Below are 25,545 nucleotides of genomic sequence, written 5' to 3' on the forward strand. Positions count from 1 at the left end.
ATAGGATGCCTTCCTCTATTCATTTTAAAATTGAAGGGATAAATGTACTACATATCCAATTTTACAATTTTGTAACCATCATACATGGGTTGGCCCCATATATTGACCCACTCAGACATCAATAGTTGGGGGTCCCGTATACTACATAGGAAAGACAAACTTTTTTTTTTTTTTTTGGTGAAAGTATGAACAAGATAGAGTTTAACATACAAGATATATAAAAAGACATACAAGAAAATGGATATGCCAGTAACTCTTTAGAGGGTTGTTATAGTTTTGAGGGAGCTATTGTAGGTTTTAAGCGATGCAATGACCGCTTCAAGCACCAACAAATACCAATCACACAATCAATTGTTCTATTTCTGATGTGGACATCGAGCCATATATGTATGTATTGTCTATTCTTATGTTCGATCACTATGTTTAAGCAAGCTGTATGTCATGGTTCGTGATCTTTGTTGTGGAGATGACCTTGAATCAAATCTTGAAGATTCTTGGAAATCTTGGCGCAATTTGATTATCTGGTCACCAAAAGGACTATTCTAGAATATAATGCATTAGATTTTTAGGGTTGGTTTTAGGGTTTGTGTGGCGGCTAGAAAGCCTATATAAAGGATTTGCCAAATTTCTTTGGGGACAAAGATATATTTTATTTTTGAGGAAAAAGTTGAGAGATTCTCTTTTATTATTCTTTTGAGGACTTGACCTTTTCCCTTGTGACGATTAATTCGACTTATCGAGCGAGATAACGAATTCTTTCGCTCGTGGTGTCTATAACGTTGGTTGGTGTTGGTTGACACATGTTCGTCAACAGGTCACGTTCATACCAAGGTTGCCAATCACAGGTTTGATTGGAGGTCAAGGTTTGCAATTCGCACAATCTTGGCCTTCGTAGAATGATCCTTCCGCAACAATTCACATCGGTTGGTATCGAGCTTGCTTCTACAAGGTCTATTTATCTTTAATTTCCTGTTTATATTCAGCAATTTGAAATTTATTGAGCTAGGGTTTCGGTTCTAGCCGATTTAGGGATCTGATTGCTTTTCCTCTTCCATACGTAGTTGTTTATTGTTAGTTTTAATTTTTTTTTCTAGTATCTTAAATTGTATCTAAGTTCGTCAAAAAAAAAAAAGGAAAGTTTGTCAAAAAAAAAAAAAGAGAAAGAAAACGCACACAAAAAAAAAGTGCGTAAGAAAAAAAAGATTCGACAAAAAAAAAATTAGCCAAACAAAAAAAAAAAAATCAAGAAGGCAACTCATTTGTTAGTAGACCAAATTGAAACAAAATCAGTAATGATTTGCGTTTCAATTGGAATTTCGATAGTTGTACTTGTTGGTTTGAAATTGTTACTTGCTGAAAAAAAAAAAAAATAGTGATTAATTTGATTAGTTTGATTGATTGTCGTGAGAGGGTTGAGAGATAGGTTTTGAGTCCAATAAAGAGCTTGTGAAAAGAGAATATGAGAGGGAAAAGGCAAGAGTGTGTAAGCTTAATTGAGGGTGGAAAAAACCTAGACTTGGAGTTAAACACGAAGGGAGTGACAAACACCTTGAGAGAAACACGTGAGGGAGCGATTGGTGAGGATTTTTGTGACTAACGTTTACTTGCAGGTCTAAAATATGTCGTGCGAAGAAAGCGTGAATTAAAGGGAGGTTGACTCCATATGAAGGGATGAAGCACCCGTGGAAGGCATCCAGCAATTGAGAGCCGTCATGAAGGAGCTTAGTGGCCGAATGATGGGGAATGGCATGAGGGTTGATGGTGACCGAGAGCTACTCAGGAAAAGCAGCAACATCAGCAAGATACCTCTAAAACACAACATAGAAGGCAGCGGCATTATGATGATGATGATGAGGTCGACATGGAAGATGATTGAATGCTCGATTTGGAAGGTGAAATGGAGCCCGAGGATAAGATAATGAACTTGGCAATATCAAGATAAAAATTCCTTCTTTCCAAGGGAAGAATGATCCTGATGCGTATCTAGAATGGGAGAAACGCATGGAGATGGTATTTGATTGCCAACGATACTCTGAGCTAAAAAAGGTAAAAATTACAACTATTGAATTTACTAATTATGTGATAATTTGGTGGATCAACTTATGACTAGTAGGAGGCGCAATGGTGAAAGACCAATAGAGACATGGGATGAGATGAAAGCGGTGATGAGGAGGCATTTTGTACTTAGTCATTACCACCGAGATTTGTTTCAAAAGTTACAAAATCTCACACAAAGCAATAAGAGCGTGGAAGAGTATCACAAGGAGATGGAGATTGCCATGATCCGTGCTAATGTGGGGAATGATCGTTCTATTAAGACCCAAATGGTGCGAATTGCAAATCTCAACCTCCAATCAAACCTGTGATTGGCAACCTCGTAACATGTTGACGAACGCGTGTCAACCAACCAACGTTATAGACACCACGAGCAAAAGAATTTGTTATCTCGCTCGATAAGTCGAATTAACCGTCACAAGGGAACCTTGATTAGGTCAAGTCCTCAAAAGAACAGTAGAAGAGAATCTCTCAACTTTTTCCTCAAAAATAAAATATATCTTTGTCCCAAAGAAATTTGGCAAATCCTTTATATATGCTTTCTAGCCGCTACACAAACCCTAAAACCAACCCTAAAAATCTAATGCATCATATTCTAGAATATTCCTAAACAAGAAGATATATATTTGACTTGGTCAAATATTTGGTGACTAGATAATCAAATTGCACCAAAATTTCCAAGATTTTTCAAGATTTGATCCAAGGTCATCTCCACGGCAAATATCACAAACCATGATAACAACAGCTTGCCTAAATTGCTTAGCCCACGCTCGAGTGATCAAACCAGTAGAAATAGACAATGGGTCCTTAGTACCTCCTCATCGATATGGCTCGATGTCCACATCAATTTCTATACATTATGTTTGTTGAATTGGCGAACAAGGAGGGTGATCGCTTCTTCAACAAAACAATATGGGCTATGAAGGAGAAATTTCTCAAATATTATAGAGACATTCTGCTTGCTTTTTTAGTGTCTATCATCTTTAAATGAAGGTTATATTAGAGGGATTCAAGACTCTCATTGTTTCATATTTAAAAATTAAAAAATTGCACTAGGTGAAGAGGTCCAAATGGTAGACATATTGGCAACGATGAGGAATTGGCCTCGCAATATCTATGTTGAATCTTCCGATTGATTTGATAAGATAAATTTTCCCTATGGACAAAGATGACACCCTCATTGAATAGTGCCTCGAAATTTTTATAGGCTCTAGTTGGTAAGAAGAGGAATACTTGAGTATTTTTCGCTAGTTCTTTGTTTTCATCTACTAAAATTGAATGGAGATGTAACTTGTGACAAATCACTTTTAATACATTAAAAGATTTGATAAAGATAATGTTGACATTCTAATATAGTGGAAGAGGAGAGGGCTGCAACTTTCCGATGCCTTCCACCATGGTTTGTGACATCGTGACTCCATCCACGTCTATGTCACCATCAAAATCCATGTTTAATGCTGGACAAGAGATCATGGAAAACAATGGGTCAAGTTTGTCAATTTAGAAATGAAAGTGGTAAGGCATGATTGGTTTTTACAAAACTTGACTCCAGCCGAACGTACTCAACATAAAGAAGAGGACAACAACTATTATATCATCCACATCATGGAGAGGGAACCAGCGTCGAACACACCAAATCTATTAGACATTCCCTTGGGTATGATTTGTGACTAATCATTATTAATGGATTTATATGTGTAACTATTTCTTCCAATTTATTTGGAAATTTACTTGTACTTCATTCATGTGTGTGTGTATAGGCTGGAAAATGAAATATTTCACTAACTAAGAAAAGATAGTAGGGATCGATAAATGGGAGTTGGCCTATCTTAAGTATGGGCTACCCGAATACTTAAGAAGGACAATAACAGATCTTTGCATTTCAAAATAAGAGCATGTGCTTCCCATGTGAACTGATTTGGACTTCCCAAGGCATTAACTAGATTTTTTTTTATTAATTTCCTCAAGTAACTTTTGTATTATTTGTAATATCAGAAACATTAGTTTAATTCTTTTTTAAAACTTTTAATTAAAAAGAATGTAATCTGATTTTTCTTAAAAAACATATAATTTTTTTTTTTAGTTTTATACTATATGTCCTCAAAATATGGTAAAAATCTCATTTTATCATTTGTCATTGCTCAAGTTGGACGAAGATGACAAAAATCACCAAATAATTAATTTATTAAGTTTTAGAATTATTTTATTTTTGTAACAAGTTTTAGGTTCTTGGTTCCAGCGCACTTGTAAACAATTATAATTAGTAATAGCTAATCAAAAATCAGTGCCATATACTGCTTTAAACTTCTTTTTGTTTTAGTTGGGAATTATGTACCTAAAAAAAAAAAAAAAAAAGCGATTTTAAGCAAGAGTTCTTATATTTCGATTTTAGGGAATTGTAAAAAAAAAGGAAAGAGATCTAAAAGATCTTTTTCCTAAAATTCCTGCTTGGCCCATTTAATTTATATAATACCTACCCCAATAAATATTTTCTATTACTATTTTATTCTTAAACCCTAAAGTGGAACTCGGGTCGGTCCGAGATTTTTACCGGATCCGACCCGCACGGACTCATCAACCCGACCATTAAGGCTCGCAGATGACCGTTAGAATTCAAATTTCAAAACCCCTCCACGAAATCTGACACGCTCCGAAAACACACGACACACCCAGAGAGAGAATCAAACAATCAACAGGCACTGATCCAACGCAGCCATGAAAGCGCTTCTCTCAGATTCCTCGTCGTCGTCGTCGTGGTCTTCGTCGGTCACTCCGAAATCAGGGACCACCAGCGCCAACACATCCTCCACGCCGATCCGGGACGACGGAGCCGCCAAGGCCGGGGACAGCTGCTACTTCCCCGGATGCCGGAAGGACGCCAACTGCGACTGCGAGATGTGCTTGGCCAGCATCAACGCGACCCTCGATCTCTTGCCCGCCAGCGTCCAGAAGAGCTCCTTCACTAAGCTCTCCCCTTCCTCGCAGGCGATGGCGCGGCGTCGTGCCCCAGTGTCCTTCGACTCGGCCGTTCTGTCCACCCCGGGGTCGAGTGTCTCGAAGACGGTGGACAGTCTGCCAAGCTCGGAATCAGCTGATGCGTTGCGTGAGGGGAAGGAGATGGGGAAGAAGAAGAAGAAGGTGAAGCTGGAGTCGGGGTCGCGGCGGGAGAATAGGTTTCTGTGGTGGGCTTTGTGTTTCATGATGATATTCATGGCGGATTTGGGGCTTCGGTGGGTGGTCTCAGCTGCTGTAAGGCCCAAGCTATCGAGTGATGCGGTGAGGCAGATTGGTGTGGAGTCTCGGAGAGTAAGTGATGTGATTTGGAAGATCAGGTTTTTGCAGGGAGAGTTGAGGGGTTTGGTTGAAGGGAGGGTTTTAAATTGCAGTGACCAGAACTCTGCGTGGAAGATCAGTCAGGTTTGAACAAAGTTCAGTTCTTTATTTTTTTTTTTCTTTTACAAACCAATTTCTTTGCTATTGAATTTCTCAAGTGATGCAACTGAGGTTCTCTGCTCCTTAAAAATTGACTCTGATTCAAGAAGTGATGAAGCACTGTATTGCAGGGTGGTCTGCTATTGAATTCTAGGTGCACACTGTACAAATCGATGGCGGAAGAGGTGAGCATATGGGGATGGCCTTTGCAGACCGCTGGGCTTCTCACAACCGGCGCGTCTTCGAGATCATTCACAGTCATCAGAGGCAGAGTCACAGAGGTAAATTTCAGCACCATTTTCTTTTTGTCCGTTGTCCCATAAAATAAGAGCTAATAACAATCCGAAATGGCTATAGTCGCAACAAAATCTGTTGAGAAAATTGTTGTTTTGTTAGCATGATAAGGTTCTATCTTTTGAGGTTACTTGGCCTTATGTAAGTAATTGAGGGTCAGAAATCTGTATGACCTTCAAAATGTGTACGGGCCATTACGTGTTTCGTGCAATTGCTAGAAGCATTGCTTGCAGTTTAATTTTCATCTTGTTGTAGCAACTGACTGAACTGCAATCTTTCAAAGGGCCTATTTCTTTTCACTGCATGCCTTACTGATGAGCTGAAAACTTGAGAAAGATTTTGCATTTCAGCTTCATTTTCCATTCTGTCCGTGTCGTACCATCCGCTCATGGGTATATTTTCTTCTGTTCAATAGTGGAGCAATGGAAACATGGGCTATATCATCCGAAAGGTAACTAGTTCTTGGGTGCACGGAAAATGGTCTGCGTCTGTTGTGCAGCTTGATCCTGGTACTTTGATTCTGGAGTACAAAAGGAGCTCGATATTGGATGAGTCGGGATTTCTAATGAAAGCACTGGAGTTCTTGAAGTACCAGATGACGGTAGCAATTGGACGAATGAATCGACGGCTTTGGTATTTACCTGCTTTCGAGGACCATCCTGGGCAGATCAGAGCAAAAGTCCCAACTTGAGGAGCTTGTGTGCGGCAGAATGCTTCGGTTCTAGAGTCTCATCCCTTATGAGAAACTCTTTTGGTTTTTCTGCGCAGCATTCACATGGTGAAATTAATAGCTCTTGATTTTGACTATTCTTTTGTTTTCTAGCCTGTGCTTTGAACAGCATAAGTCCGAACAAGTTTTAGATAACGACTGTACTTATGCGACACAGCAATTGTAAAGTTTTAGTAGCTTTGAAGAGCTAAGTTCTGATTGCCATGTTACCAGACAGAATTATAGCTGACAGTTTCAGAAATGCCCAGGATGCACAACTTCTACATCAATAAACATCCACAGAAATCAAAGTTCGCTAAACATGCAATTGCTGACATTTCCGCTTTAAAGATATCTAATGATATTTGGTAGGTGGTCAAGCTCAAGTGGCATTCGTACCAAACATGAAGCCTAGTAGGCACGGACACGGCATATATGCAGACTCTTTTTGCACCTCAGAGTTTTGGAATTACAGAACAGCATTCTACATGAATGTTTTCTTTACAGACAAACAACTACAGTAGAATTTAGGATTTCGATTTAATATTGGAAGGAAAAGATAGGAAAGTACAATCACCAATAGTCTCTACAAGAGCAAATGCCATCTTTAAAATGGTGAAACCTAGTCCTATCTCTCACAATGATTTCTCTTCTGTATTCCTTCGAGATTAGTTTCATAAAAGTATGACAGTCCTCACATATCCTGAGGTTCTTTATTATGCGGATGCATGATCCTGTTCTTTCAATCAACAAGCCATAGCAAACTGCCAATTTCTCACTATGCCAAAGTACCACTTCACTCTTATCTTCATCCTCTACATCAACCAAAACACAATGGGCACTAGGAGCATAGCCAACAAGCTTCAACTCTCTAACCACCTCATCTAATTTCACATAGATTTGATCCGCTTGATTGTGATCCCGATCAGCCATTGCAAACTGGTGTACCTCATTGTTTAGTTCAATCCTACTCCATCCCCTCGCCTTGAATACGCCCCTCTGTCTCATTAATTGCCTCAACTCACCGACATCTTGCCATCTTCTGTGTTTTGCATAGATATTCGATAAGACTACGTGAGCTCCATCATGATCTGGCTCCAGCTTGAGGAGCTGCTTGGCGGCAAATTCTCCTAGTTTGTCCTCACCGTGAACCCGACAAGCGGCCATCAAGGAACCCCATATGACAACATTAGGAGCCAGAGGCATTGTCTCTATAACCTCCAGAGCTTCCCTCAATAGACCAGCACGCCCAAAGAGGTCTACCATACAACCATAATGCTCATGTTTTGGTTTGAGATTGTGTTCACTAACCATGGATGAGAAGATTTCCTGGCCCTTCTCAACCAACCCAGCATGGCTGCAAGCATAAAGCACACCAATAAATGTTATCTCATTAGGCTTGACATTTTCTTCTTTCATTTGATAAAAGAACCTCAAGACATTATTCGCATCCCCATGCATCGCAAAAGAATTGATCATAGTGGTCCAAGAGATCACATTTTTGCTAGAAGTTTTCTCAAAAACTTTTGCGCTCTCTCCAAGCTACCACATTTGGCATACATATCGATAAGGGCATTCTTGACAGGCAGAGCTTCTCCAAATCCATTTTCATTGACATACTTATGCATCCATCTGCCTTGATCTAATGCACCAAGATGAGCACATGCAGATAGAGCACTAAGGATTGTGACCTGATCAGGTTTTATTCCCCACATCTGCATCTTCTTAAACAAAGTGAGAGCTTCCTGAGGTTGATCACTCTCAGCATAGCCAGAGATCATTGCACTCCAACAGACCAAGTCTTTTTCATCCAGCTGGTCAAAAATGAGCCGTGCATTCTCAATTTTTCCAACTTTGGAATACCACGATATCATGGCAGTTGAAACAACTAAATTCTTAGGAGACATGCTGTCAAAAAGCTCTTGAGCCAAATCCATGCAACCAGAACTTGCATACATGCTGATGAGGGCACTCCATATATGGGGATCCAGTATGACATTATTCTCAGTGATGTAATCATGGATCTTCTTTCCATAGCTTAAATTACCGGCCCGACCACAAGCTGAAAGTATGCTAGAAAGAATCATCTTGTCTGGTTCCACGTTAGACCTCCGCATTTCTTCAAACAGAGACATTGCTTCATCAAAGAGGCCATTCTGACAGAATCTGCCATATCAAAAGATAATTCGGATGAAATAAAATGGCAGGGCAAGAGCAATCTATAGCGTGATGCATTTAAGAGACTACTGCATTTCGGCTTCTCAACTGTCAAAGGAATATGTTACGAAAATGATTGCCCACAATCAGCGAAAATCGCCTTCAATTACTGCAGGCCATAATCACAAACGGACACAGAATCAGGTGCACCTGTACATGAAACAGCAAGAAAATCACCATACCCATCAATCATAATGCTCCAAGAAACCACATCTCGCTGCGACATTGTATCGAACAGCAAACGCGCATCCACAATCCGCCCACCCGCGGCATACATACGGACCAAAGCGGTCTGCACAAAAGGATCACCGCCGTACCCCAACTTAACGACCAACCCATGAATCTCCGACCCTTCAACTAATCCCACCTCTTTCGAGCCCGCCTTGAGCAGGGGAGGGAAGCTGAACCTATCCAAAACAACACCCTCCCTCCACATTTCGTCAAACACAACGAGGGCATCCCCGGGCCGGTCGCCCCGGGACAGCTCCCGCAGGAACTTGTTGAGGACCCGGGTTTTCGAGGACTCGGGGACGTGGCGGAAGACGGAGAGGGCATAACCGAGGCTCGGGGAGGAGAGGAGGAGGTGGACGAGGAGGGGCGCGGCGGAGGGGTGGCTGAGGTTGGTGCGGCGGAGGATCTGGGCGTGGACTTGTTTGAGCTGTGCCGGGGTGGTGGCGGTGGTTAGGGCGGTGTGGAGTGCGGCGGTTGTGGCGGTTGCGGCGGCGGCGGAGGAGGGAGGAGGGAAGGATGCGGCAGGATGGGGCAGCGTTTGCATGGCGTGCGAACTGAAGCGTGGCGTGACGATGCAAATGGATCCCGGACCATGTGTTAGATCGAAACTGGACGGTCAAGTACGACGGGACACATGAAATCCACGCACGAAGATTCAGATTTCATCTAGTACATTTATGGAATGATTTTAGCAAGGGATAAGTAGTTAGTAACCTCCTTTGCTTTTGCTAAATGAAGTTCTTAGGGGATAACTACATAAATGATCTCTAAACTTTGGTTAGATGTGTAATATGATTTCAACTTTTAATTTGTTTAAAATGATTTATAAACTTTATTTTAATTTATAATGTGGCTCCCAAAGTGGTCCCTAAACCTTTTTATAATTGTTCAATTTGGTCCCCAAATTATAATATTAGAAAAATATTAAATATTATCCTTTCATTAATTTAGATTTACATTGATAATATTGGATAATTTCATATAATTCAATGATTGAATAGATATCAAAAGTTCAAGAAACAAATTGAATAAATTAAAGATTTATGAAAATATAAATATACTAATAAAATAAATAATGAAATTGCTATAAATACATTTTTTTTTAAATTGTCTTATTTTTTAAAAAGTCTTTTACTCTAAAGTCAAATGAATTATATTAAATTTTTCTTTAAAATGTTTTTTTCCTCTAAGTTTTGTATTATATATAAAAATATATTTAATAATAACCGACCACCTATGGCCTCACGATTCGCAAGGGGCCCTCACCCTTGCCACTGGGTCCTTAAACTATCTCAATTTATGAAACTTAATCTTTCCTTTAGCTGTGATTAGAGTGCCATCGAAATACCAAGATGGCTACACTGTTCATTTTAATAACCTGACACTTCTTAGTGTCAAAATGCTTATATAGACTTTTATAATTAAGAAAAGAAAAGAGTGAAATATATTAAGACTTCATTTATTTCACGAAAAATATATAATTTGGAAAACATTCTCTTAAAGGAATTGCTTATATGGCTAGAAATAATGAATCAATTAAAAATATTTTCATTATCGAAAATAATTTTTATTTAAATATTTTCGTGGACAATAAAAATATATTCCATTTATTAATTTTTGTAAGCAATATAAGCGATATAAACGATTATTTGTGTTTTTTCAATTATTTATCTTCCGCCAAATAAAAAAACCTATAAAAACAATAGTGCCAAGTCAAGAAAAAAACAATGAAGATTCAAGAAGAAAGGGTATAAGAAGAGAGAAAGTGGCTGGACTGTTCACTCATGGCAATAGCCAGTCGTGCTCATCGGCCTTCTCTAGACTCCTGTAACGAGAAGAGAGAGAGATGAGGCCGTGACATTGGCACCTGGCCTTCATCGGAATCAAGGGTTACGGCTCGGGGTGGCTATCGGCTCGTGCCGGTCAGGGCACGCAACGGCCTAGCTAGACTCAGCCCGTGCTTAACCCGACCTGTTCAATCAACAGGCCATGTTGAGCCGGCCGTTGTACTATTTTTCCCTATAACAACCAATCCATCTCCATTTGATCATGGACAATCTCGATCGTCCCTGTTAATCTTCCGGGGGAGAGTGCGCCATCCCCCTGGTGAACCCATCGCCGAACGAGCAGGACCAAGCCAATCGGGAGCACCGTCGATCCCCTAAGTGAACCTTCATCGCCGGGCAAACAGCAAGCTCGTTCCGGACCGAGGTGGCAATCGGGAGTTCTTTTCCCCGACATTCCTTTAATTTCGATGACAATGACACACCATAATTTGAGAGCATCCGTGAACAACTTCACAAGTTACATGAGAAGATTAAATGAAGAAACTAGGATTTGCATCGGTGCATCTTCGGGCTCCGACCGTCATCACAACCGAAGGGTTGCCTTCTTAAAGTTTCGGCCGACACCCTCGTTTGTTGGCCAGCGTACGCTGCGAGCGCCTCTATGCCCTCGCCTGGTCTAGGCGAGGTCACGGCCCTTGCCTGATCTGGGGAGGGGCCCAATGCCCTTGCCTATGGCCAGTGAGAGGATGGAGGCCTTCACCCAAACCTTGCTTGTAGCCCTGGAAGGTTGGTTGGCAACCTCATTGGCCCACTGTTGTGGGGAAAAAAATAGAAAAAAAAAAAAAAAGTGATAAAAAAAAATCAGAAAAATTTAAATAGGTAAATATTATTAAAAATGCATACATCAGTGTCATGCAATATTAGATGGCCAATGTTTATATTAGCAATTTTTGGCTTAAATTGACCAAATGCATTAAATTTGTATCAATGCAAGATGCTTTAAAATTATATTAATCAAATTGAAAATTTTAAAATTGAATTAATACAAATGCAATCGGTTTAAGATTTTTTGTCATTTTTTCCCCTTTAAGCATGTTAAATATTAAAATAATTTAGTGATATGGGTTGGGTTAAGTACCAGAGTACATGAAAACGGGTCAAAATGAGTTAAAATTAATCTATTAGAGTCAAACCATTCAACCTGATTCATCTATTAACGGGTCTTCAGGCCGAAATTGAGTGGGTTAATAATGACCGGCTAATTTGACCAAAAACGAACGTCCGTGCCAAGTTTTCACGAGTTCATCTAATCTCACCCACTCGGTCACGTAGGACCCACCGACCGAACAAATAAATAAAAAAAAGGCTGAAATCGAGTTCCTCCGTTCGCCGACTGGTACATTCGGTCGAGGGAAGACGAGCCGAAAAAGATGTCGCTGATATACCAGCGCCACGTATGCCCTCCCTGCGCTGCCACGTCAACCGTTCCTCCGCCACGTATGCCGTCGTCCATCCGCCACGTGTCTCGCCGCACCACTTATATCTACCGGAACCGAAATCACTTGGAGAGAGAGAGCGAGAGAGAGAGAGAAAGATCCTTCTACTCAAAAACAAGTGTCATCGCTATTTTCGCTGAAGATGAGCCAAGAGCAGCCGAGGAGGCCGCGAGAGGAGGAGGAGCAGCGGCAGCAGAGGCGGCAACCTGATGTCGAGCCGATAAAGTACGGCGACGTCTTCTCCGTCTCCGGCAACCTCGCCTCGAAGCAGATCGCGCCTCAGGATGCCGCGATGATGCAGTCCGCCGAGGCCGCCGTGCTCGGGCAGCCGCAGAGGGGCGGCCCTGCAGACGCCATGCGGGCCGCGGCGGCATGGAACGAGAGGGCTGGGCTCGTCGGCCGCCGGGACCGCACGGACGTCGCGGCAGAAGAAGGGATCACGGTCACTGAGACCGGAGTCCCCGGCGGGCGGATCATCACTGAAAGAGTCGCTGGACAGGTTTATCTTCTTTTTTTTCCTCTTGAGGAAGTAACGAAAACATTAATGAAATTCTAGGTCATCGTCCGTTTGATTTAATCGAAAAATTTTCCTCTTAAATTCATTAGGTCGTCGGCCAGTACGTCGAGGGCAGCCCGGCGGCGGAGGCGCAGGCGCAGGTGGCCCAGCAGAGTGCCATAACCATCGGTGAAGCGCTGGAAGCGACCGCTCAATCTGCCGGGGACAAGCCCGTGGACCGGGCCGATGCGGCCGCCATCTTCGTGGCCGAGCAATGCGTGACGGGGAGCAACGTGGTCGTCCCTGGAGGTCTGGCCGCTTCCGCTCAGACGGCGGCGGCTTACAACGAGGGGACGCTCAGGGACGATGCCAAGATCAAGATCTCCGACGTGCTCACGGTAATTCTTTCGGGTATAAGATGAACGTAAAATCTTCTTATGTAAGATTAACCCGACGCCACGACATGACACTGGCGTTGTTCTTTCGCAGGGCGCCATGGCGAAGCTGCCGGCGGACCGAGTGGCGAGCCGGCAGGATGCGGAGTGGGTGGTGAATGCGGAGATGAGGACGGGGAACAAGGCGGCCGCCCACCCGGGCGGGGTGGGGGCGTCGGTGGCGGCGGCCGTGAGAATCAACGAGAGCATCACCAATCCGTGAAGAGCGTAGTGAAAGCTCTTTTCCTCTTTCGGTTTTTAACTGCGTCCGTCTAAAAGACGGTTTTCTTTTTGCCGTTGCTTTTTCTCTTGGGGGATGAAGAGGTTTGCCTGTGTAATGGACGTGTTCTTCTTAGTGCAGCTTTTCGTGAGTGATGTATGTTGGAGTTTTTCCACTTTGAATTCTATAAAAATCACTCGGAAATAATAAAATAAATGATACTAGAAGTACTAAGACTTACTTCTAAAAGATGGGTAAGGTGGTATTTATTTTAGTGTTAGAAAATTTTGCCAGTCCAATTAAAAGTCAAATAAGAAAAAATTACTTATTACTTAATTTTCTCAATGCTAGGTGAGAAATTTCGAATGTCACGTAATTTTTATAATTAAAATTTAAATATGACTTGCCCAATTTTTAAAAAAAAAAATTTAATTACATTTAATAATATTTAGTATTTAAACGATTCAAATTTATAATTTTTGACACTTAAATAATCATTTGTGAATTTATTTGTGAATTTATCTACACAGCGTGGTTTAGGATTTATATCCTAACTGAGCATGAATAGGATTTTATTTAACCATCCCATGTGGTAGCCACGTTGGCTTGGATTTCCATCTCCTTCGTGATCGTGAAGGGGATGAGTTCAAATCCTGCATTGTCGCTAGTGGTCTTAAGCAACGCCGTGGTGATGGGTCATGGGCTAAGTGGTCTTAAGCAACGCCGTGGTGATGGGTCATGCGCTAACGTCAGCCGGGGTATACGGCGCGGGCGTCGGGCGGTGCAAGTGGTTCCTCCTATTCAAAAATAAAAAATTATTTAGGGGTTATATCCTAATTGGGTATGCATAGGATTTCTCGTTTTTTTTTTTCTTTAAAAAGAAGTGATATGAAAAAACTTATAATATAAAAATAAATACCGTATACAACCTTTGGCTGTTTAGTATCATCCTAAAGTAGCAACAATTCCTCCCAAAATAGCAAAAATTTCGTGATGAGACAAAATACGAATTAATTGAAAGCGCTGCTCCATCACGGGTTTTCATGTAAAATAAAAGTTAAAAAGTATATTAAACTCATTTTCCTTTTGTTTTTTTATGGATATTAGTATATGCAATACAAACGATGCGAGCCGTTCAACAGATTAATTTAGAAAATGAGGCATGCGCAAATCGGCTCAGTTACTTTGGACTTCAATTTGTGAGCCTTTATTACATATCTCAAGTCTTAATTCTATATGACCCAAAAAAAAAAAAAAATCTTAATTCTCTTTCCGATAAAAAGTAAAGTTTAATTTTGTACCAATTCTTCCACAAAAAAAAAAAAAAAAAAAAAATCTCTACTAATTTGTGACTGTTTGTCTAATTCCCCGGCAAATCAATTGAAACAGTCATATGCACTAAGGATTTTGGAAAGGGCTTTTTTTAATTTGAGCCTTTTCAAACTGAAAAAGAAAATGTCTCGAATTCCATAAAAAAATCAATAAAAAGAGGTGAAATGCACACAAAATTAAGAATTTATGCCTCTAAAAAAGTTATTTGTCCATAAGGTCAAATGTCTGGTGTAAGAATGGCCTTTCCACGGCTCTTTCACCTTTTTTTTTTTTTTTTTTTTTGCCTCTTTTCAAGTGGAGTGCTTTCGATATATTCGATGTGTTTGTACAAACTAGCAAAAGGAAAATGTCAAAAAGTGTCCTTAGGCCACTTATCCAAGATTACTACCGTTCTTTCCAAACTATCAGTATTTCTATTGGAAAGCATGATATTTTCAATACGCGTTGATATTCTTTTACGTTAGGGTTAATATCTAAAAAATCCTACATTGTGTATTTATAACACATTTAACATAACAAATATCAAATTAGAACTATTAATATGTAAAAAAATCATAAACTGACACATATGTGCCATATTTTATATAACACTACTAAGCTAATACGTTCATGCCATATATAACTCAAATTGATTAAAAAAACCCAAAATAGATTTAGAACGGTCATTTAGATTTTAAATGTAATACGGATGCATTAATTTTATAATTTTTACGAAAATTAATTTATGATAAGTATGGCTAGGAAGTATGCCATTCGTGCCTCATGTCTGCTTCTTGATTCTATCTTCCATTTATTGCTTTGCACCCCCACTGGCTCCGAATCTAAAGACGATTCCAAGATAGCACCGCCTCCGTATTTCACAATAAAAAAACGGTCCTCTGCAAAATCCGATTAAAAACGGTCTAACTCAACTTTTTCCAAAATCTCGATCAGCTCTTCTTCGAGATTGAAACGCGATTCTTAAAATTTATTGTGACATGAGAGATTCTTGTAATTTGGAAATCGGACTTACGGAAGACAATTTCACTCCGATGCGCAATTTTAGCGTGATCTCGAACAATAGTTTTGTGAATTTTCAGAACAAATGACTTCACGTTGATTTTCTTCGAATGCAATCAATGAGGAAAGCACGATTTCCACAACGTAAATGCCAATTGTTCTTGTTAAAAAGAAATGGAATGCTTTTTTTCGATGATTCAAGGGACAAAAAAGAATCCTGAGCGTACGTTTTGCCAAACCTCCTCCGGTCCTTCCTATTTCGGGTTCTCCCTAGCACCATTTCAAAAAGCGTCTTTCCGATCAGCTCTTCAAAATGAAATGATGCGATTCTTCCGCGATCGCTTGCGGTCGAGAGGGGACGAACGATGGTGTAACGATAGAACGCTCCTAGAGTGTTTGATGAAATTCCCGTGCAAAGTTCTCGTGGCGTATTCCCTGCCTTCTTCCAGAACGTAAATGAACGGTGGGTCTTGCCACGTTTTGCGGTTCAACGTGTTTCTAGCACGAGGATGACAAGCCCCACCGAAAGATTCCAGCAAGCCGCTTGTCGCAGCCTAGATTCCTATGAGGGTTTCCGCCACGTGTCCCAGCTCCATGAACGCCTGTCTGCAGAGCCCGCCACGTGTATTGTTGCACCGCCATGTCACCCCCTCTGTCGCACTTGTTTATCTACCAGAGCCGACGCCGGTCGAGCTCGATTCTGAAAGCAAGAGAGGAGAAATCATTCGACCCGCAACCGAGTGCCATCCCTGCTTTCCACCGAAGATGAGCCAGGAACAGCCGAGGAGGCCGCGAGAGGAGCAGCAGCAGCAGCAGCAACCTGGGGTCGAGCCGATCAAGTACGGCGACGTCTTCTCCGTCTCCGGCGACCTCGCCTCGAAGCCCATCGCGCCGCAGGACGCGGCGATGCTGCAGTCCGCCGAGGCCGCCGTGCTCGGGCAGCCGCAGAGGGGTGGCCCCGCGGACACCATGCGGGCCGCCGCAGCATGGAACGAGAGGGCTGGGCTAGTCGGCCGTGGGGACGTCTCCGAAGTCGCCGGAAAAGAGGGGCTCACGGTCGAGCGCACCATCACCGAAAGAGTAGCTGGACAGGTTCATCTTTTATTTCTTCTTCAAAGCAAAACAAAAGATCAAATAGAAATCCAGGTCGTCATCTGTTCGGATTTCACCGAAAACATTTTCCGTTCGAATTCATTAGGTCATTGGCCAGTTCGTCGAGGGCGCGTCGGCGACGGGAGGGGCGGAGTCGCAGGTGACCCAGCAGAGTGCGATAACCATCGGCGAGGCGCTGGAAGCAGCCGCTCAATCGGCCGGGGACAAGCCCGTGGACCCGAGCGATGCCGCCGCCATTCTCGTGGCCGAGCAGCGCGTGACGGGGAGCAACGTGGTCATCCCCGGAGGTTTGGCGGATTCTGCTCAGACGGCGGCGGCTTACAACAAGGGAACGCGCAGGGACGAAGCCAAGATCAGGATCTCCGAAGTTCTCACGGTAATTCTTCGGACAAAAGATGCACGCAAAATCTTGCATGTCGGAAACGACCGTTTCTCAAATTCAATCCGCGCGGCGTTGTGTTTCCGCAGGGTGCCACGCTGAAGCTGCCGGCGGACAGAGCGGCGAACCGGCATGATGCAGAGTGGGTGATGGATGCGGAGCTGAGGACGGGGGGCAAGAAGGCAGCCCACCCGGGCGGGGTGGCGGCGTCGGTGGCGGCGGCCGTGAGGCTCAACGAGGGCGTCGCCAGTCCGTGAAGGACGTAGCGAAGCTCTCATCCTCCTGGTGGTAGTGTTTCTGTTTAGAGCAAGAGGTTTCCTTCGTGCGTTTTGCATTTTCCTTTTTGGGGTGACGGGGTTTGCTTGTATAATACGAGCTTGTGCTTAGTGCAAGCTTTATCTCACGTAAGATGAAATATTAAAAGTAATGTTAAATTCAATGTCCTTTCTTTCACGAATATTTATGTGAGTTTTTGTACAAACGATTCGAATATGCAATTAGTTTTGCGAACCGCAATTAGTTTTGCGAACCGCTTGGATATCGCAAATTGATGAGGTAGTGCTAATCAAGTTGCCCAATTTGATTTATTGAGTGACTTTTAGGTTGCCCCTCCATTAAAAAATCCACGCGTTATGTTTAATTGGGTATTTATATTTAAAAAACTAGCAATAGTCGAGAAATTCAGACAAAACCCATCAGAATTGAGCTTCGATTGCTAGTTCGAGTCTTGATGCGTTGCTTAGTGAACACTATAATCAGCCATCACCAGCTCCGATGATTGAAATAGAGCTGTGCATCAAAGAACTTGGAGAAGTGGTAGTTCTAATTTGAGCTTTTCAAATTGAGGTAATATCAAATTCTTGTCACATATTTGATGGATTCGAATTCCATAAAATAATGGGGTGAAATACATAGAAAAGTTAAGCATTCATACGTATTATCAGAAAAGCGTTATTTTTTCAAGTGGGATCAAATTTCTTGTGTGAGAATGGTACTTTTTATATGCTTTCTTTTTCTTTTTCAGACAGAATGCTTTCGTTCCATCCAATCTGGTGCACAAAATAAGCACTAGCTAAACTAAAATGTTAGTAAGTATTCTAACGATCCTTTGTTTTTCTAGAAATATAAATATTTCCTTTCAAATCATGCTAGTTTTGAAATGTTATTTTTCAAATTTCAAAATGCGTTGGCTTTCTCTTTTATTATTTTTAAGGTAAAAGCCAACAAAAAATCTTAACCTAATGACACATTTTCTCCAATTTCTTTTATGGTATCAAAACCTTAAACTTGTATAATATAACACATTTACTACAAAATTCTTGTAATACCAAAAACCTCAAATTTATACTCTATGTAATATGTTTACCTTCAAAATGTATTGTCACCAAAAAAAAAAAAAAAATAAATAAATTGGAATTTTTAGTGTTGCAAAAAAAAATTGAGATAGTTGTATCATATATGTATAAGTTTGCATTATTCGTGTCACAAAGAAAAATTTGGGGTAAATATGTCATATAAGTGTCCCAATTAGCAATTTTTATTTTTTTGGCCTTTTTCCCTATTTGTAATTGCGTTAATTACTAGTGCCCTTCGCGGACAAACTGATACGTCCGTGAAAAGGCCAAGGCCCAGGCCCAGAACGAGCCGAGACCCAGGCCCAGGGTCAACTCTATCCCCAGAAACTCCCCTCCCTTCACCCATCCCTCTCTCCCTCTCCCTCTCTCTCTCTCTCTCCCTCTCAAGTTCCGACTCTCCGGTGGCGCTGCTCCGCCGCGTGCTGGCCGTGGAGGTATGCCATTCATGCTCCGTCTCTGCGCATATCTTTTGCTTCTTGAATTCGCCACCGTTTCTTGCTCTTTTGCCACCAATGGCTCCGCCTCTTGGGTCGAGTCCAGGAACAGAAGCACCGGGCTCTGTACCCATCTGCGCGCGCCGGGTTCCCCTCTTGTTCCGTCCTCGGTTCGGGTTCTTGGGCGCGTCGTAGATCGGTTCCTCTGCTCGAAACGCGATTCTCTCGCGATTGCGGTCGAGCGGACGATGGTCGACGGGGATGCTCTGTTTTGATCCCGAATGCCCTCGAAGTGTTCGGTCAAATTTCCATGCTGGTTTTCGTTGCGTATTTCTGCCTTCTAGAACTAAAATGAGAAGGGAAGAATATAGAGTTTGCGAGTCTCAAATGTGCCATGGCACTTGAAGGAAGTTCCAGCATTTTTTAAATCGAGATGACAGGATGAGGCACAGGAGAGTAGGGTGGTGGGTGTTGCTAGATTTTGCTCATTGACTTGTTTCTGCCAGTCAATGATGCGAAGATACTAGTCCATGAAAGTTTATAGCGGGCTGGTTCACAGGGGAACTGGAACCGTGTCTAACAAAAATAGCATGATTTTTACTCTTGATGATTTGTGTCTGACTATGCTAGCACACCACTCAAGGAAAAAAGGAAGCACTTTATTTAGGGTTCCTGCTCTTACTGCATGCTATATCACAATGCCTATTCTATGATGTTAGAATGATATTGGTCAGCATAGAGTTAGTATGAGAATACTAAAGCTTACTGAAGCAATAACCTAGTTTGGTTGTTTTAGTTTAGGCTGTGATATTTAGCATTGCACATCAAACCAAACCTCTTGTGTAAATGGAACTGGTGGGCTTTGTCATTTTCTCGTCTTGAGGGAAGTAAGCAAGGTCAGCGTGATGGCAACATGCCTGCATCCACACGCACAGATGTGTGCATGCAGGCAGGCATGTGTGCATGCGTGTGTGCATGCGTGAGAGAGAGAGAGAGATCTTCTTTGGTACCATTCTCTTTTCCATTTGTTGGGTGGGCATTTTTCTGTGCATTTGCATCTTGAAGATGAGCCGATAGTTATGATAGTTGTTGATAATAGAAGATGTTTTTTTTCCCATTACCAGTTTTGGCATTGAAGCAGTGGATAATACCACATCAGGGATGGCTGTTGTTGCTGTAGGTGCAAACATGTGCCTTTCTGTTTCTTCCAGAGCCACAAAAACTGGCCAAATGGCCATTTCTACTCCTTTGCCATTTCCCTTTGCATCAACTCTTCGGGAAAGAGCAAAGTTGCCATCCACCTGTGTTTTGGCTAATTCCAGACCATCAATAGGTAGTGAAGGCTCTCTACTTTACAGCGATACTCATAGGCAGTCCCACATTGTTAGGGCTGTCGAGGAGAGCCAGGAAAGCACTGAATCAGATGTTCAAAACAGAGACAATTTCAAAGAGACTGAATCGATTGACCAAAAACCAAACGAGTCGACTGCTGAGTTGACCGAGCTGGGGACTGAGATAAAGAAAGCGTTGGAGCAGAGGAAGGAGAAAGCAGATGGCAATCTGTTGAGTGGTGTGGCAGAGGAGATTGGGGAGATTGAGTGGCCCACATTTGGCAAGGTGTTGGGAATTACTGGTGTTGTCTTGGGGGTAATCGCTGGATCAAGTGTCACCTTGCTCACCTTGAATGCCATTTTGGCAGAGCTGTCGGACAAAGTTTTTGCAGGCAAGGGAATCCAGGATTTCTTCGGTTAGAAGTGGGAAAAAGGTACAGAGAGTGCAAGGGTTTGTGAGGCCGAGGAACCTTCCTCATGGGACAAGCTAAGGTTTTTTTCTCACCTGCTCAAGAATTGAGACAAGTAGTATGTTGGTTGGGTGAGGCTTTCATGTTCCAAAGCACAGTGTACTCGTCTCGTATTTCACAAAGTCAAATGAATATATTCATGGCTGGCAAGCATTTTTGTATTTATCCTAAGTCTTGTAGAAGTAATGATAAAGCTGCTGAATGTAGACAAGATCAATCCTTCATGTTCTTAATCTATTGTAGATGAAGACTTATGGCCTGAGTAAATCATGAGAACACTATTATTACTCTGCTGTTATTACTCTGTAGTTCTTTCTCCACATATTTTGCCTAGACAGCTGAGTTCAACAGAGTGACTCGTGGATTGTTAAGGTGTGTATCTTTTCACGTGTAGAATGAAAAGAGAAGTAAATTGCAGTTGTAATTCGGAGGTGAACCATAAAAGACTGCTGAACTTGATTTGGGCAAAAATTAGAAACAGTCGTGATCTGCTTCTGTATCTGTAGTAGAATGAATGACTTCTTCCTTGGTGCCAGCAATGCAAAGCCCTAAATTTCCATAGTGACGTGGTTTCTGGTTTGAAGTTCCATGTCTTAAATTTTGAAACTAACCCGCTTTTGTTAAACACCCTTTGGACTCTGTACAGCATTTCCATTGTTCAGAAGCTGATAACCTTGTACTTAAGAGCAAAACAGATGGAAGAAAGATGAACAGCTTAGTCTGAAACATGAGTATGTTCAATTTACTAATTTCCAGAGGAGTAGCCACCATGTTCTACCATATCATCTTGTCAAACCTCTTCCAAGAGATTTGGTTAAAAACTGCAACTGAGTGAGGTTAAAAGTTAAAATTCTTAAATGCATTTAGTTCATGGGCTCTAAAATTCATTGGACAAATGCAAATAGTATTTGGCAATTTTCTGAAGGGGTTTGGGGCCCTCCAAAGGCCTAAAGGGAATATAGAGTTGGATAGTACAGGAAAATTTAATGGGTTTATATCAAATTCATGTCGTGTATTTGTTCGTTGGGATGTGTCTCATTCTCTCATACTGTAAATTGAACAATCGATAAGTACATTTAGCAGCAAACAAGAATATCAAACTACAATTCCTAATAGAATTGCTAGAAACTTTTTTTTTTTTTGTTCCATAGCAAATGGAATATCTCGAGAATTCCACTTATATAAACATAATAGTAGTGCCATTTTGACATTAGGGATGTTGGTAGATCGCGTTTAATAGCGAATCCATTCCACGCCAAATCCTAAGAGCGATTGAACGGATTGTGGTTGAGGGCTGCAAGATGTGTTTGTGATTTCATTTACAAAACCTATAAAGATTTGGGACGAGTCTGAAATTTGTCTTGCAAGTACTTGGGACCTGGACTCGGCAGCCATTTTACTAGAATATCTGTGCTCTTCTAAAGGAAATAATGTTACTTGTACAAATCTATGTTCCTAAGAATAGAATATACTGATATTTTCATTTTACTGTAACATCCCTAATTTCTTTCTCATCATATAATTCATGAAATTTATACAAAAAGTTATTATTGAAGTGGTCGTTAGAGCCGGTTTCTTCCCAAGTGACTCCTCCCACTTGACGATTTGCCTTTTAATTCACCACTACATGTGACATCATTAGCATCATCTGGAGCTAGAATGTCCTCTAGAGACCAAACATTCTTCTCCTCGAAGGCGGCATTGCACGTGCCTAAGGGTATTTTTCGTAGGTATCCTTTGATGAAGCACCTTGGCAGGGGCTAGCTTTCGGTGTTCGTCCCTACAGTTCCTCCCAATTTTCAATTATTTGTGTCTCATCATCATCGAATTAGACTTGTTGCGGAGTTCACTTAAATTCGTTGCTGTCGAAAACTCACCAAACTAAGTCTTGCATCAATTGTACAGTGAAGTTCAAATTGAATTGGTATGATCGGACACGGTTGTTGCACCCCTCTTAGAACGCGATTAAATCATGATAAAACGAAAGGAAATAAATAAATCGACAGAGATTTTAGAAATTTTACGAAAAGAACCTTAGCCTCCCAAGAAAAGACAGCCAAAAAGGAAAAAACACAGAAATGCCATTTTTGTGTTTTCCGTTCTTCGCCATCCGACAGAAAATACCTTATCTCCCCAAAGCTAAAGCAACCTCATTTTTTCACAGAACCAGCGACACCACAGCGCCGGCAACCTTTTTATGGAGCCATTGTCACGCTTACTCCGCGAGCTTCTAGGTAATGCTTTCATCTCAAGCACAACTAAGAGTCAAGTAGTTCCAAATTTCGTTTTGGCATCTTCTTGCCAATTTCGTATCATCCGAGCCTGTTTAGTTGCTTGTGACTTCAGACAGTTGCTTGTTCGTTTTTCTTTATGCTGACACTGTGATTCTTGAGGTCGTGCTGCAACTTGAATCAAGAACCAGATAGGTAAAAAAAAAAAAACAAAGAGTTTGGATGAAAAGGGTGTCTCCAGATTGGCCCTTGTTTTGGGATTAGTGCTTTGCTAGATTAGCATGGTTTGGTTAATAGATTTAGCAAGTGAAGACTAGGTTTTGGCTGGCCTTTTCTGAAGAATTATGTAACTCGACTGCGAATATCACCTGGGCAGTTGTTAATTCTTCAGGATGTTAACCCAAATGTGCTCAACCCCATTTTTTCCCCTGTCCTTTGATTTTGGAGGAGGTGAGTTTTGAAGAAGTGCAATTCTTTCAATATATTTTGGCACAGCTGGTCTGTATGCTGATACAGCTGTGTTGATTTAATTCGGTGTGAGCATATTTTTTGGAGTTTGATTGGGTGGATACCATTTTGTTTTCCCCATCTCTTCCAGATTTGAATGTGGGCTGTTAACTTCGCATCAAGGATGGCCATTGTCACTGTTGCTGCAAAGTTATGTCCCTCTACAATCTCTGGAGTCCCAGAGAAAATCCCGAACTTTGTCCGTGAATGTGAGTCAGAAGTTTATCAAAGTATCTTGTTCTTATTTTTCAGAAAGTTCTTATTGCAGCCATGTCACTGATTACTGATTGTTGTAGACATCATTGCTGTATCTTCCCTACTTTCTTTATCTTTTGAACCAACACTGGGCCTTTCAATAGGAAGGCAGCAGAATTGTACATCCTGATAGTGATTCTCTAACAGGAAGATTGATTTACTTAAAATTCAGAATTTTTTCTTTGTGTCTTCCTGCTTTGACCAGGTTAAGAATTCTTAATCCCGGTGAGTTTTAGTTAGACTGTTATGTGCATTTTCATGACTGTATTTTGTAACAGACAAACTACAATCTAGGTATCAAGTTGTGCTGCCACTTGAGGAACCAACATTCAGTCGTCGAAATGCCATTATTTGCATTGGTTCTTCGCTGGCTTCTGTTGTACCTGTGAGCTATGTCTTTGCCCCATTACCGGTACTAGCCGAGGAGAATTCAGCTTCAGAGGAAGATGAAGATAAAGGAGTCATTGGGGCCATCCAATCTCTGTTTGATCCTAATGAGAAGACAAAATCAGGAAAAGTATTGCCAAAGGCATACTTGAAATCAGCGAGAGAGGTCGTGAAGACCCTGCGTGAATCATTGAAGGAAGACCCTAAGGATAATGCAAAGTTCAGAAGGACAGCGGATTCAGCAAAGGAGTCAATCCGAGAATATCTGAGCAACTGGAAGGGACAGTTGGAAGTTGCAAACGAGGTTTGCATTCTCAATGTTTTATGGCTGAAGCTTTTAAGTCACATATCTGTGAATTTCTCCCCCAACTTTGTTCTCCATGGCTTTTCTGCAGGAATCTTATGTAATGCTCGAGAAGGCAATTCGGTCTTTGGCGAGTTTCTATTCGAAGGCGGGCCCATCTGCCCCGCTCCCAGAAGAGATTAAGTCCGAAATATTGGCCGATCTGAGTAAAGCTGATGAATTCTTGTGAAAAAAACATTAGTCCTTTTTCACCTTCAGAACCATCATTGTTATTAGTTCACTGGCATTGACAGTTCTAGCTCTAAAGGGTAGGGCCTTCAGCAAGTAGTTTTTTTGTATCTAGATCACCAATGGCAATATTTATATGAGCATAGCTACCCAGAAAGCCTTGAGTACTGTTTTTTGCTGTAGTATGTGTTAAGGCTTGCTTTGATTGAGAGTGGTTTCAGATCGACAAAGCCAAAACAATTCATTTGGAGTTTCAGGGCCATCTCTCAGTGAAATGCTCATCGTCTAGTCATTGAACATTCCAATCTCTACTTTTCTGCAAGCGAAAGCGGATGAAGTTGAAGTGAGTGATTACATCAAAGCTATAATCTGTTATTGGTGATGACTGGGAAGATCACTTTTAGTCTTTCTTGAACATAAAATACGACTGTTTTAGTAATTTCTTATGTTGCTACCTTTGCTATTTTCCAAGTAACCGAGAATTGAAGACAATGACCTTTTGAAGAAATCATTTTGTTTTTTGCGGTTCTCTTTTCTGCTATGCACATTTGCTTCTCCTTCACGGTAATATACCTAGATCATGGACTGAATATTCTGCCTCAAAGGCGACTGTTTTTACGGACAAAAAATTTATTTTGGTCAAACTTGTTGTAAATCTTGTCTATGACTGCATTAGCCTAGATTCTAAGAGTTTGGCATGTCATTGGAGTAAATTCAAAGAAGAGTTGCAATTGCAATCAAAGAAAGAACCAAACAATTGGGTTTGTTAAAGAACACGAAAAGATAAGGAAGAATGAAAAAACAATTCGCGGTCAAGAAAATTCGAAATTACGTATGTTAGTCTAATTC

The 25,545-nt window shown here is 41.5% G+C and overlaps 6 protein-coding genes across 8 annotated transcripts; 5 read left to right on the forward strand and 1 right to left on the reverse strand.

Annotated features, from left to right (window-relative positions):
- Positions 1 to 4,690: 4,690 nt before the first annotated feature.
- Positions 4,691 to 6,720, forward strand: LOC104424466. The gene is made up of 3 exons (XM_010036900.3): positions 4,691 to 5,472; positions 5,619 to 5,768; positions 6,197 to 6,720. Exons 1-3 carry the CDS (start codon positions 4,771 to 4,773, stop codon positions 6,470 to 6,472), a joined length of 1,128 nt encoding a protein of 375 aa, XP_010035202.2. The 5' UTR covers positions 4,691 to 4,770; the 3' UTR covers positions 6,473 to 6,720.
- A 231-nt stretch (positions 6,721 to 6,951) lies between these two features.
- LOC104424475 (pentatricopeptide repeat-containing protein At4g14820) lies at positions 6,952 to 9,482 on the reverse strand. Its single transcript, XM_010036913.3, is given in 3 exon segments — positions 6,952 to 8,016; positions 8,019 to 8,656; positions 8,890 to 9,482. Coding segments are annotated over 3 exon segments (2,184 nt in total). The 3' UTR covers positions 6,952 to 7,063.
- Positions 9,483 to 12,363: 2,881 nt separating this feature from the next.
- On the forward strand, positions 12,364 to 13,374 carry LOC104430740 (late embryogenesis abundant protein D-34). The gene is made up of 3 exons (XM_010043464.2): positions 12,364 to 12,720; positions 12,828 to 13,115; positions 13,207 to 13,374. The coding sequence occupies exons 1-3, from the start codon at positions 12,364 to 12,366 to the stop codon at positions 13,372 to 13,374; spliced, it is 813 nt and encodes a 270-aa protein (XP_010041766.2).
- A 3,093-nt stretch (positions 13,375 to 16,467) lies between these two features.
- Positions 16,468 to 17,451, forward strand: LOC104434651 (late embryogenesis abundant protein D-34). Its single transcript, XM_039306816.1, has 3 exons — positions 16,468 to 16,794; positions 16,901 to 17,191; positions 17,284 to 17,451. Exons 1-3 carry the CDS (start codon positions 16,468 to 16,470, stop codon positions 17,449 to 17,451), a joined length of 786 nt encoding a protein of 261 aa, XP_039162750.1.
- Positions 17,452 to 18,923: 1,472 nt separating this feature from the next.
- On the forward strand, positions 18,924 to 21,088 carry LOC104430737 (preprotein translocase subunit SECE1). Its single transcript, XM_039306091.1, has 2 exons — positions 18,924 to 18,983; positions 20,164 to 21,088. The coding sequence occupies exon 2, from the start codon at positions 20,172 to 20,174 to the stop codon at positions 20,733 to 20,735; it is 564 nt and encodes a 187-aa protein (XP_039162025.1). The 5' UTR covers positions 18,924 to 18,983; positions 20,164 to 20,171; the 3' UTR covers positions 20,736 to 21,088.
- A 1,776-nt stretch (positions 21,089 to 22,864) lies between these two features.
- LOC104429368 (photosystem II D1 precursor processing protein PSB27-H2, chloroplastic) lies at positions 22,865 to 24,988 on the forward strand. 3 transcript variants are annotated; one of them, XM_010042242.3, is made up of 4 exons: positions 22,865 to 23,018; positions 23,614 to 23,731; positions 24,056 to 24,468; positions 24,560 to 24,988. In XM_010042242.3, exons 2-4 carry the CDS (start codon positions 23,620 to 23,622, stop codon positions 24,695 to 24,697), a joined length of 663 nt encoding a protein of 220 aa, XP_010040544.2. In that variant the 5' UTR covers positions 22,865 to 23,018; positions 23,614 to 23,619; the 3' UTR covers positions 24,698 to 24,988. The 3 variants fall into 3 exon arrangements, with proteins under 3 accessions (XP_010040544.2, XP_010040545.1, XP_039162164.1); XM_010042243.3 differs by having other exon boundaries at positions 24,072 to 24,468; XM_039306230.1 differs by having other exon boundaries at positions 22,877 to 23,018; positions 23,605 to 23,731.
- The last annotated feature ends 557 nt before the right edge of the window (positions 24,989 to 25,545 follow it).

This window comes from Eucalyptus grandis, chromosome 2 (assembly GCF_016545825.1).
Source record: "Eucalyptus grandis isolate ANBG69807.140 chromosome 2, ASM1654582v1, whole genome shotgun sequence".
In the NCBI taxonomy this organism is placed as follows: Eukaryota; Viridiplantae; Streptophyta; class Magnoliopsida; order Myrtales; family Myrtaceae; genus Eucalyptus; species Eucalyptus grandis.

Coding starts and splice junctions, on each gene's coding strand:
- LOC104434651 (XM_039306816.1), top strand. CDS start 16,468: ATGAGCCAGGAACAGCCGAGGAGGCCGCGAGAGGAGCAGCAGCAGCAG. Junction 16,795..16,900: donor CCGAAAGAGTAGCTGGACAG/GTTCATCTTTTA, acceptor CGAATTCATTAG/GTCATTGGCCAGTTCGTCGA. Junction 17,192..17,283: donor GGATCTCCGAAGTTCTCACG/GTAATTCTTCGG, acceptor GTGTTTCCGCAG/GGTGCCACGCTGAAGCTGCC.
- LOC104430737 (XM_039306091.1), top strand. CDS start 20,172: ATGTGCCTTTCTGTTTCTTCCAGAGCCACAAAAACTGGCCAAATGGCC.
- LOC104429368 (XM_010042242.3), top strand. CDS start 23,620: ATGTGGGCTGTTAACTTCGCATCAAGGATGGCCATTGTCACTGTTGCT. Junction 23,732..24,055: donor CCCGAACTTTGTCCGTGAAT/GTGAGTCAGAAG, acceptor ATTTTGTAACAG/ACAAACTACAATCTAGGTAT. Junction 24,469..24,559: donor AGTTGGAAGTTGCAAACGAG/GTTTGCATTCTC, acceptor GCTTTTCTGCAG/GAATCTTATGTAATGCTCGA.
- LOC104424466 (XM_010036900.3), top strand. CDS start 4,771: ATGAAAGCGCTTCTCTCAGATTCCTCGTCGTCGTCGTCGTGGTCTTCG. Junction 5,473..5,618: donor CTGCGTGGAAGATCAGTCAG/GTTTGAACAAAG, acceptor ACTGTATTGCAG/GGTGGTCTGCTATTGAATTC. Junction 5,769..6,196: donor TCAGAGGCAGAGTCACAGAG/GTAAATTTCAGC, acceptor TCTGTTCAATAG/TGGAGCAATGGAAACATGGG.
- LOC104430740 (XM_010043464.2), top strand. CDS start 12,364: ATGAGCCAAGAGCAGCCGAGGAGGCCGCGAGAGGAGGAGGAGCAGCGG. Junction 12,721..12,827: donor CTGAAAGAGTCGCTGGACAG/GTTTATCTTCTT, acceptor TAAATTCATTAG/GTCGTCGGCCAGTACGTCGA. Junction 13,116..13,206: donor AGATCTCCGACGTGCTCACG/GTAATTCTTTCG, acceptor GTTCTTTCGCAG/GGCGCCATGGCGAAGCTGCC.